This window comes from Mugil cephalus, chromosome 11 (assembly GCF_022458985.1).
Source record: "Mugil cephalus isolate CIBA_MC_2020 chromosome 11, CIBA_Mcephalus_1.1, whole genome shotgun sequence".
NCBI classification, from domain to species: domain Eukaryota; kingdom Metazoa; phylum Chordata; class Actinopteri; order Mugiliformes; family Mugilidae; genus Mugil; species Mugil cephalus.
In genome coordinates this window covers 12881807-12893539 of record NC_061780.1, presented here as the reverse complement: position 1 = coordinate 12893539, position 11733 = coordinate 12881807, and the positions used below count along the sequence as shown (strand labels likewise).

The following is an 11733-nucleotide window of genomic DNA, read 5'->3' as shown; positions in this document are numbered from 1 at the left end:
TTCTGATTTAACAGGCTTGTGGCTTTTTTTTCTTTTTCTTTTTTTTAAAAAAAAAAACCCATCTACGTACAAAATAGGATACAACACTGCTATAGCTGTCGGACTTCACTGCCACTCTGTAGTAATACAAATCAGAGTGTATCTTGCGAGACTCACTAGGGAGACCAGGAAGAGGCCAACATCCATCGAACCTGTCAGCGAAGGAATATAAGACAGGAAGCCCGGACAGAGAAGACAAAACCCTTTTGGATCTTAGCCGAGTGATAAGTAACCTCGGCCATGACAGTCAGAATCAAATGATAAGATTCCAATTACCTGCTAATTTGAAGCGTCAGTCAAAGAGGAGTAGTACAGGACGGAAAAGAGAGTTAATGTTGTATCAGCTATCTGCAGGTGAAAAGGGAAATTGGGAAAATCTTCCAGAAATTTAATAGGCTTGTGTAACTGACCCTCTTCCATAAAACCATTCCTTATCTATGTCACATGAGGCATCTCTGCTTTTTCAGACTTGACAAATGAAAAAAAAAAAAAATTACATCCCCAACACATTTCTTTATTGTTGCATTTTTTGAAGGAACCAGTCAAAAGAAATAGAAAAAAACAAAAAAACAAAACGTATGATATACATTGTCTCACTCTAAACAGAGGGGCTGTTGTCCTCTAATTAATCTGACTTGTCCCTCTGCCGAACACTGGATCAGTTTGCAGGACTGCTGCATTATTCAGTGTAGCCATGGGTGAGAGAGGAAGTCTGAAGTCTGGAGTCACCTTACTCTGGGGGAAGCAAAAGAGGGAGCTAGATGGAGAAGGATGTGAAGGGGAAAAAAATTAAAGTAATGGAACAGGAGTTGCGGCTTTGGGAGAGGCACGATGAAAAGCGGGAGAGGAGAGAAATAAGGTGAGAGATTAAAAAGATCAAATGGTCAAAGTGGTTCAAGGCAACAGGAACTGGTAAAAAGACCACATCCGAATGAGAAACCGCAGGTAGGTAGGTCTGAGGCTTAAGGACGGGAAGTCCGCGTTCAGCTGTCAGTTCTCTGCTTCTGCTGACAAACGGATCGTGAAACCGCACAGAATTCATCTCAGCCGCGCATGCACTTTTGACAGATGACAGACTGACAACAGCACATCTCCTTTTTTTTTTTTATCCCCCTTCTTCTTTTATTGTTAAACGCTGTTATCCTTCAGCAGAAACCCCCTTTCTGACCCCCGATATACATTTTTCTTCTCCATATCTATCATTAAATACACATCTTGTCCCCACAAATACACAAAAACTGTTGGTTCATACAGAAACGAAAGGGTAAAAATTGATGATCCTATGTTGGCAGTTCAGAAAGCAGTCATATTAATGATAATAATAATAATTAAAAAAAAAGCTTTGGAATGGTAAAAGTACAACGCAATCACGCACTGCTGGATGAAATACATAACGTGGATCAGGATATTTTGAAATCATTTAAATGAAATGTGAAGCAGACTATGGATCCACACATGCGACCTGTTGGGACACTCAGAAACTCAGTTGTTAAAAGTTCTGGCAAAAATCTCACAAAATGGTCATTTACAGCACATTCAGCTTTGCGGTTATGTAGTGGTTACTTACTGTATGTCTTTACTCTGGGCAAACATATAGCATATTATTCACATAGTATTCACAGAACATAATATACATCTGTATGTACACATTCCTTCCACTCTCGAGAAAAAGTGTCCAGGCACTTCCTCCAGCAATACGCTTGTCAGATCACCGACTACACCATAGCTATGTCATTCTCCATCCTCATCAAAAACAAAGCTGCTCTGTTAGTAATTCTGTGAGAGCCTGGTGATGTTGGTACCACATATTCCGGTGTTCCCACCTGAACCAGACTGTGAGCCGCAAACGAGCAGCCAACGTTCGCCCAGCTGTCATTTCTCAGCCTCTCCGGGCTTCAAGGCGCGTTTCTTAGGCCCGTCACTGGAGTGCTACCTTCACGGCCATCTCTGTAAAACCCGCACGCAAAGGATTTTTTGCCGAGCATAGCATATTTTAAAGGGTTATAATGGAGCGTAAAAGATATTTTTGTGATTCTGGGACAAAACCCTGTAAAAAAAAAAAATATATATATATGTATATATATAAAGACAGCTTGTTTTCTGAGTGAAGAGGCCGTTCCAGAGGATGTTTCAAAGCTGACTCAGATCATTATGTGTATCACAGATTTTAACCTGGCAATATCTACCGCTGATTCAGTCATAGATTCAGTCATAGAGAGTGCTCTCCAGGCACTGGCCAGTAGCTGAAAATAGTGGATGTCTTTATTTATTTATTAATTTGTCCACTACGCCACACAATACAATACTATTCTTCCTTTTCATCTTTTTTTTTTGTTTTTTTGTTTTACTTTTAATAAGATGATCACGAATGTGAAAAAATGGTAGCATTTTTTTACTCCCTCCTTTGCACAATTGTAATGCCCCTTTATATATATATGTATGTATATATATATATATACATATATATATATATTCTATTTTTTTTGCAACACAACAACTTCATGTCAGAATTAGCAGAATGAGCGTCAGACCCCTGAAAGGGTTGTGATATAATCCAAACTGGCTTAGCTTGCATCAACAGTTTACAGTATAACCAGATGCCTCAGACAACAAAGGAGTAAAAGAGACACTTCACCACAGCATTAATGGAACATCATTTTTCACATCAACACTATGACATCTCGCTATGTTTCCCCCTGCTCCCTTTCCTCTCCCACTGTGTATAAAATACAAACAATAGTTTCAGAGCAAGAACATTATCTGATGCGGTACACGTGTACGTTTCGTAGGCGTTTGTCAAGATGAAGCAGCAGAACGAAGTGAGGGATTCAAGTCGGTCAGCGGGATTGGCACTGTGACAGTAATGAGACAAGAATCTCCCGTGGTGGCACCAGGTCCGCTGCTTCGGTCCCCTGGACGCGCTCACCGATAGCACACACGGTAATCCAGCACAAACATTATGGCAAAATACAACACGTTGCACTACTGTACAGTTTCTGCATCGCTGCTGTTGGATACTGGGCTGGTCTGTCCTGCGAGTCTCTTTTCACGTTCATTCAGCGATCCGAATGAGTCTGTTCTGTCGTTAAGGCAGTTTATGGTATGGGAGATAAGTCATGCCACAACCACAGAGAACCACTGTTGTATGTAGCTCTTAAGAAAAAAAAAAAAGATAATGCTTTAGATAATGCTGCTGTAATTCTGGAATCACATCCAGCCTTCTCACTGTCCCAGCGAAACGATGAAACGCAGCCAAGGTGACCCCTCTTCACAACAGACAGGTCCATTTCGCAGCCGAGAACTCTCTGTTGTTTTGCTGCTACAGTAAACCCTTAACACGAGATTCAGTCAAAGAGGCAAAGAGGACCGAGAAAAACACACAAAAAAATATCAAAAGAGATAAACATCACCAACAAGGAGGAAATCACGGCTGTACATTAAAGGTTAAAAGTTAGAACCTTGACCACGTTTTTTTTTTCTTCTTTTTTTTTTCTTTTCCTCTCCTCTCCTTCCTCTGCAGTCCTTTTCGAAAACCAAGTCCACAGGTCCAAACATTAAAGTAGAAGGCGGTCACCAGGTGGCCTTAAATCAAATCTCCAGCACAGGGGATACTGCCGCTGCGGTAAACATTTAGTTGCTATCTGCCTTCAAAGCAGTCCAAGTACTCCAGGACAAGGTCATAGCAAAATCGATACTGGTCCTGGAGAAGAATCCAATATGTTTCAATTAAAAAAAAAAAAAAGGGAAGATATTTGCAGAAATATTCTATCAATTTTTAAACTGACGGTGTTGTATTCATTTACATATTTTCTTACCAGGGACTCCACCATGTTGGGTTTGCAGTTGCGTAGAGTTTTCACGGCATAGAAGACGTCCACCATGTTCTGGTACTGGATCATTTCGAGGAGGATGTTGCAGGCGCAGAAGCTCCCGCTACGACCGCCCCCGTTGCTGCGGAGGAAAATATGTTTTAAAAAACAACAGACGAAGGTGTGAAGTGAATCTGGGTTTTGAATTGTACTGATCTGCTTCATTTTCCACACATTACACTGCTGTCTCCTGCACAGACTGACGTTTACCTTTTGCCGCGTTGGAGTAGTCAACAAAAAAGCCAAAAGGAGGAGAGATGACGCAACGCCTTACACGACGCATTTACTGTTCATTCCTCCTTTCAAAGGCTTATCGCTCAGACTTGGACTCTGAATCCACGGTTTGTACGTACGGGAATTTCCTGCTCCCAATAAAGTCAGCCATCACTGGACAAACACTGGAAAACACATAAATTCGCTGCACACGCATGAACAACCTGCTGCATGTAGGTAATGTTAGAGCCATTAAGAACGAATTTGTCACAGCCACAAGCACGACGTGCCCAATAAAGTCACAGTCGCACTGACGGGGCACTCATAATCTTAACGATAGTCTGTTTCAATTAGTTTGAGCGGATGTTGGTGGGAGCCACCTTCAGGTTTCTAAATGCACATTCTGCACAGCAGTGGGGTTCTGCATACAGAGCGTGTGCGCGACATCAACATATACAAATATACTTCTCTCTCCAGTAGATATGAGCTTCCTAACATGTTTAAGTGAGTTCTGGAAGGCAATAATAAGCGCAATATGCGTAATCTGATAAGTCATTTTTTTGTCTGTGCAGCCTCATAAAGAACAGGCCTTTGATGCGGCTCACACGGCGCATCCACGTATAATATAAAATATTTATCAAATATAAAAACAGCGGTGCGAGACAAAACCGTGAGGCGACCAAAAAAATTGAGAAATAACAACACGGCGTGGCACTTCTCCTGAAATACCGTCCTGGTCATCAGAAATGAAAGGCAATATCAATAATCTACTGGAGGACAATCCGCTGCCTCTCTCCTGAGACAAACGCAGCCAAGGTGGGCATGGAAGAGTCTGCAGTGTATACAAGCGATATTAAGGTAATCAATCGTCGTCAGTGCTTTGGCAGTCCAGGATTTAGTGTAGTGAGAACCATCGCATTCTGTATTAAGCCATAATTGATTTGATCTCCATAATCTCTTTCCCGGTTGTCGTGGGTAACACTGTGTGACAGCACTGAGTGATGTGCTTTTGGATGGGGGCGGTGGAGACGAAACGTGTGACGGGTTGGCAATGAGCGGCGCGGCCCATTCATATTCATCAGCGGGGTGTGCACTCCGGGGGCTTGGGACAACAGAGGAGCACAGAACGCCACAGAATGCACTACACCGCGGCGCACAACAGCACAATTAGATTTTCTACGTTATAAAATGCTGCCATGATAAATCACACTGCATCTCATTGCACCGAATCCCACACAACACCACGGGGACGAGGCGCGACACAGTCTCCTCTTCTCATCAGGCGGATTTGCTCATAATGTACCATGATATTACAGATATTCGCGTGATGCTCCCCTCCGCGGATGAGCCTTAAATGCACTTTTAAATGTCAGCCTTCAGTGGCGGCAATTTGTTGCCCGAGACCTTTTCAGAAGGCGACGGAATGCTTTTGCGCCCGCTCTCCCGCCTTTTTAATTTACAGTGCGCATTTAAAGGACGCGTGCCGGCGAAAGATTACTCACAGGCAGTGCACGATGGTGCGTCCTTCCCCGCACTCCCTCTGCCACTTGTGCACTTGCGCCAGCAGGTTGAGGAAAGCCTTCTTGGAGTCGGGGACGTCGCGATACGCCGACCAGCGCAGGAACTGGAACTGGCACACCACCAGCTGGCCCTCCTGGAGCTTCAGATGCAAGAGGACACAACACAACACACGTATGAGTTTGCTGCGCTGCGCTGTCGCGTTGAATTTTCAGGTTATTTTCCGTACTTCTGTGTGTGTGTGCGCGTGTGTGTGTGCGCGCCAGTTTACGGCGTTTTTTTGAGCGCTCCCCCGGCGGCGCGCTCGCGCTCTCAGCTGTGCTCACTCAGCAGGCCGACTTTGAGATATATGGGTCTGTAGGTGTAAGTGGGGCCCTAGCTGGGTGTGAAAGAGGTCCCTCTGTGTTCATAACCTTGTCCTGTAGAATCTCACCTAATACTTAAGGACCAGTGGAGAACTGTAAGTCATGCAAATTGGGCTGGCAAAGACACCACCAACGATGCACGGAGGAATCGCTTCAGCGGAGGTGGGATTTACACAACCAACCTTTTTTTTCTTTTTGTTCTACTTTCCTACCCACGTACATATGCTTACAATGCACTTCTTTTGACTTTTACTCCATACCCTTGTATATATCTCTGTCACGCCTAGGAAATCTACAGTAGACACTAATGCACTGAGAAGAGGGAGAGGTGTGTGTTGTTTCTGTGTGATTTGATTCCTCCCACGCCGCGTTAAGTCGACCTCTCCTTGACTGTGATGTGCGGCGAGTGGAGGGACGGTGCAATGGGTGGAGAGGGGGATGACAAGGGCAGCCAGCAGAGGAGGTGAGGATGCCAATCAAGAAACAAAGTTCTGGGCGCTGACTGTCGCGCTGCTTATAATGACAGACGGGAAACGCCTTGCATACAGATCTCGCTTGAATAATTGGTCGACAGTGAAGCCGAGCGGAGTGGATGCATGCAAATTCCCCGACGAAAAATAAATAAATAAGTTAACACACTTGCACACACATACCTGGCTGCATAGGCGTGCGCACAGTGCGGAGTCAAAGCGACTGCTTCATGCATATAAACATTTTCGGTTGCGGCGGGAAGACCGCGCTGACATTAACCGTGCTCCCTCCGCTAGGACAGAGCTGTCAGTGGATTTATTTAGCCTATTTCTCGTTCTCTGCCTAATTCTGCGCCTTTTAAAATGTGCGGTATGGTTTGTGGACTGATCAAAACAAAATATTCTGGGCGGCCCAGATGAGCGCAGTGCAGCTGGATGTATGGCGAGCAGTATGATGATTAAAGTTCTTTAGTATGCAAACAGGCACCTTAGAGAGGGAAGACACCTATCTGGGTAATGACAAGATGAAATTGAAAAAGGGAGACAATGACCTTTATTGTATGCATGCCAATGGGATTCTGTTGGATGTTCTCCATAGAAAGAAAACTGTTATAGTAATAACCACTCTTATGGAAACATCTAATGGACACACCGGTGGCTCCGGTTCAATATTATAGACTTTTGAATTTCAAAACAATGTCGTTTACAGTCTATATGATGCAGTCTATGAATATTTTTCCCTCGTTTGCCACTGGGTCAGTGCGAATGTCTAGGGTATATTTCATCGACGAGCTGTATGTTTTTGAGCGGCTCTAAACGTACTGCAGGTAAAATGACACAGTCTGAACTGCGACTGGGAATCGCCAACAACGCATTTCTGATAAGGTTTCAGGTTATCCTTTCTCAAATACGCCCGAAGGGAGCAACGTGTCCCGTGAAGGATTTTTTTTTTTCTGCATCGCGATGACTCACCCTTGTGACGTTCTTGACCCGAAACAGTCGAGTGATGACATCCTCGTCTGCCGACATGGACAGAAACTCCACCTCCATGGGCCCGTACTGCTGTAGACCGGGCTCCGGCCAGTACTGCACACAGGGCTGCGTGGGTGAAGAAGAGCGGCCATTTTTATTAGAGACATTGGTGCCGTGAGAACTCAAAAAAATGCATTCTTCAGTAGTTGTGCAAAGATACAAAAAAAACCAAAATGGATTTGGATTATCGAGGAGAATTTCTGTGTCTGTGTGCACGGTTGTTAATAAAAGATAAGAAGAGTTGGTGAGACGCACAAACACGCTAAGTTTTGTAACAGTGATGACAAAAGCAGTGTGGGGGTTCGCCGGCACAGAGCAGAATGCATTGCGCTGCCAGTCTAGTGTTAATAAGAGGAGAGAAGCAGCATGAGGGGAGAGATGAAATGTGCTTTGCAACAAGAGGGAGACAAAGTGCTCCAGCGCCACACAAATGAACTCTATAACAGAGTTCATAACAAGATCTTGCAACAAGCAACTTAAAGTGGCTCTAACTCAATTTTCAGGTGAGACCCAAAAGGCCTGCATTGCATTGAGAGGAAACAAGATGAAAATGTTTTTAAAAGGGAAGCGGATAGAATGCGGGACTGAACAGGAATAGCTTCTATTTCCTTTTCTCTTTCATTTTATTAACAGGCTACACGGACTGTTACGAAACCGCCGACAGAAAGGCAGAGGGTTTTAATAAGCACGGCATCCACAAAGATTAAATAATAAGACCATTCATCACCATTTCAGCACTGCTTGTCAACGCTTTAGAGGTCATGTTTGTAGTTTGCTGGCCTGATGTTGACCGTCGCTTCTGGTAGGTACGCTCATAATGAGAGCACACGGCAATGAGTTACTGAGAGAACTGTCAGCAGGTCTCTCAGTAACTCTACATTAGTACAACTTATGCTACATAGAATTATATCAGTATCTGGTAGGAAATAAAAATGGATCTAACAGATGCAACTTTACCCCGATACCTTCGTGTCAAAGACAGAAGAAAGCCAGACCACATATAAATAAATGATCAGTATTTTGTGGTTTCTTTCATCATTTACAGATACGTTCAAAAGAACGAGAATATCTTTAAACAACAAACTAAATATTACATGCTTTAGTTATGTCTTGTTTAGTTATGTCCGGTTTTCAGGAAAAAAATGCAAGAACAGACTTTATTAAAATCCAAGGTGGAGCTAGGACCCAGATAATTTACAGGAGGCACCAGCTTTCGTCACCTGATACAGTATAATACGGGGTTACAGGGTTAATAGATAAAGTTTGACTGCGAAGCTCGTAAATCTTGAATTTATGTCTTAAAAATAAAAACCATGGCACTTAATAAACATGCGATCTCAGTAATTCACTTTTCGTTATTCATACAAGTGTTAATTATACAGGTTTCAGCACAAGGTGATACATTGTCCTTGTAGAAGTATTAATAATCGACTGAGGGAAGCTGATGTTACCTAATGCTGCTCGCTGGTATATAAATATATATATATATATGTATTTTTTTTTTTTAATGAGAATTTCCCCAGTGAATCCAACATATTTGAGTAAAGGGATGCAGAAGACTTTATCTTTCAGTCAGCACTTCACTCATTCACTGATAACAGGAGCTGTCTCAACATTTCACAGTGCACATTTCACACAGAACGCTGGAACTAGACCTGTCAATCTGAGCCCCCTGTACACAGGAGGCCCCGCCCCTATCACTGCTGAGCCAATCATGAGTCTGCACATTGCACACTGACTCTGTCAGGTTCCCCCGCAATTGGCTGAGAGCCTATTCAGTCCCCAGGTGAAATCCCAGAAGCGTGCCGCAATATTAGCAGAAGAGAAGCTAACAGTGGATGGTATATATAGGTATGTTTATGTCTGCACCTGTGTAATGATAATGATGTTTATTATAAGCACGAGGCCGAGGTTAATATAGAACACATACAGTAGGTGTGGGTTAATCTGTCTGTCAGTGTCATCAGTGTGGGGGTCCTTGGCCTGAAAAACGCTGAACATTTTTGTTTTGCATTTCATTACTTGACACAATGAGTTTTCTTCTTTCTTTCCACTGCTACAGCGTTGATACTCATTAGCGTCTAAGCACAATTGTTGATCCGCCATTAAGGACAGGATGTTTGATAATCTCACACAAAATGAAGGAGTCTGAGCACGTCTACAGTCGAGTTGTGCCATCATTTGGCTCTTTAAAACTTTACATCGTCTAATTTCATCCGTACTTTATGATTGTAATGATCCTCTCTCTCTCACACAGTCTCACACTTTAATTTGTTGAAGCCGTGAGATTCTTTGCAAAAACTCTTAAGATACGATAAGACGTACACATTTGGATGGTATTTGGAACCCACTCAAGGATTCATTGCTGACGTAGGCCTTCTTCACTGATGATTATCTGGTAGAGCCCTATTTCCAGCTCAGACCATATAGGATGTCTTGTGATATGAGATAAGATAGCAAAGGCTAGTTTTAAAATCCACCAGAGAAGGATTTGCGATGATTAAATAATTAGTTTCGTTGTGTTTTTAAGTGAATCTTGAACTTGAATCTGGAATGACTGTTCCGCTAATCATCACCGCCGTCAATGTGTGCGTTAATAAAAAGAGCGCAAAACATGCTGGTGACAAGAAGCGGGCCGGCAGCAAAAGCAAACCCTGAGATGTGGCTGGGAGGTGCTGCAGTCGTCCTCCTCAGGCGTGTATCTTGTGGAGGAAAAGCGAAAACTGGAACGGGCGTTATCTAGTCATGCTCTGAGATCAGTGTGGCCAGGGATCAAAAGCCAATAAAATGGCATGAAGGAACTAATCCCAAGCACAGTGAGATACAGAAGCAGTAAAGACTTCTCCTGACAAGCATATGTCAGGAAAAGTCTAAAATAAAGTTCGCACTATCTCAAAAGTGAAAGCCAAAACTTATACAGCCAACAGCTGGCTCCTGTGTGTGTGTGTGTGTGTGTGAACTCAAAACATCTGACTGTCTATGTTCCGTGTAGTCCCGACGAATAAACAGCAACAAAACACCACACAAGACTTTGACCTCACCCAAGCAGAGTTTGACTGGTTGAGTTGGTTGAGCATGACCACGGCCGTGCAGCCATAATCGAAAACCAGCCTCCAGAAGTCGGCCGTGGTGCCGGGCAGGGGGTGGGGGGTCACGATGAAAGCGGCCTGCCGATGGAAGCTGTCCGCGAGAGCAGCATTGATGTAGTTGTTGCTCTCCCCTTCCGTCGTAACCAGGAAGGCCAGGGCGCGATCGGGCGGCAGCACGTCCATGCTGCGGTTCTTCTCCCGGTTTCTGGGCAACAGGGCGATGCTGCACTCTTCCACATCCAGGTGGGGGGTCACAGAGTTGAGCGTCTGCGAACGTTAAAAGAGGCGGGGTGAGAGAGGGGCGAGGATGAAGTGAAAGTCAAGAGAGCGCGGAAGAGTCGGCACGCGCGAGGAGGGACGGCGCGAAGCAGAGAATGCTGAAAATCCAATAGTGTTGATTGTAAGAATCTTTAATTCACTTAACATCACACTGATGAACTGACTTAAAAGAATAAAGGATAAATTGGGTCACTGCATAATAAAGCGGAGCGTAATAAAAAAAGAATCTCAAAAGGAAATATTGCATTCACATTTTCTATGATGAACTCTCTGTTCATTTCGCCATAATTACATTAGACGGAGAAAAAAATATATATTTGGATCATTAATACACAGCATCAATAATAGATCTGTGACTTGCTGATCTCAGTACTACTGTCTGGCTGTTTGCCGTCGGCAGGATGACAGAGTATAGCGCAAACACAGAGCACATCGGGCGTCGGAGAGGCTTTCAACATCAAATGTCAGATGCATAAGTTTAGAAGATCAAAGCCGGGGATGCAACATTTTCCTTTATGCAGAAGTAACAGTTTGTAATCAGGGTACAGCACCACCTACAGCAGCATCCCCTCGACCCTAAACAACACCCATTATGGCTCCTGCATGCATGTGTGCTGCACCAGGATAATACGGTACAAAATTAAAGGAGCTTTTTCCCCCCGTCTCACTTTGAAATGTTAAACCCGGAATCAGCGCGGCTGCTGCTTCAGCACTGCAGCGGAGGGAAGCGGATGAGGCAAATCGAAGGTAAATCGTGCGGGAACACAGCCGGTTCCCCGCTCTCTTGATCAACATCTGATAAAATGTCCTGAGAGAACATTCCTATGAAGCAAGCAGTGGATTTCAGTGGCAGCCACGC

At 43.9% G+C, this 11733-nt stretch overlaps 1 protein-coding gene across 7 annotated transcripts in view; it reads right to left on the bottom strand.

Moving 5' to 3' along the window:
• Window positions 1-1134: 1134 nt before the first annotated feature.
• ptprub (protein tyrosine phosphatase receptor type Ub) overlaps window positions 1135-11733 on the bottom strand; it is a 160571-nt gene continuing 149972 nt past the window's right edge. For all 7 annotated transcript variants that reach the window (XM_047597752.1, XM_047597755.1, XM_047597756.1 and 4 more), the window contains 5 exons: window positions 10548-10862; window positions 7447-7572; window positions 5624-5781; window positions 3855-3990; window positions 1135-3739 (listed from right to left, as the gene is read on the bottom strand). In XM_047597752.1, coding sequence (XP_047453708.1) covers window positions 3677-3739; window positions 3855-3990; window positions 5624-5781; window positions 7447-7572; window positions 10548-10862 — 798 coding nt within the window. In that variant the 3' untranslated portion in view covers window positions 1135-3676. The remainder of the gene's footprint in view (window positions 3740-3854; window positions 3991-5623; window positions 5782-7446; window positions 7573-10547; window positions 10863-11733) is intronic.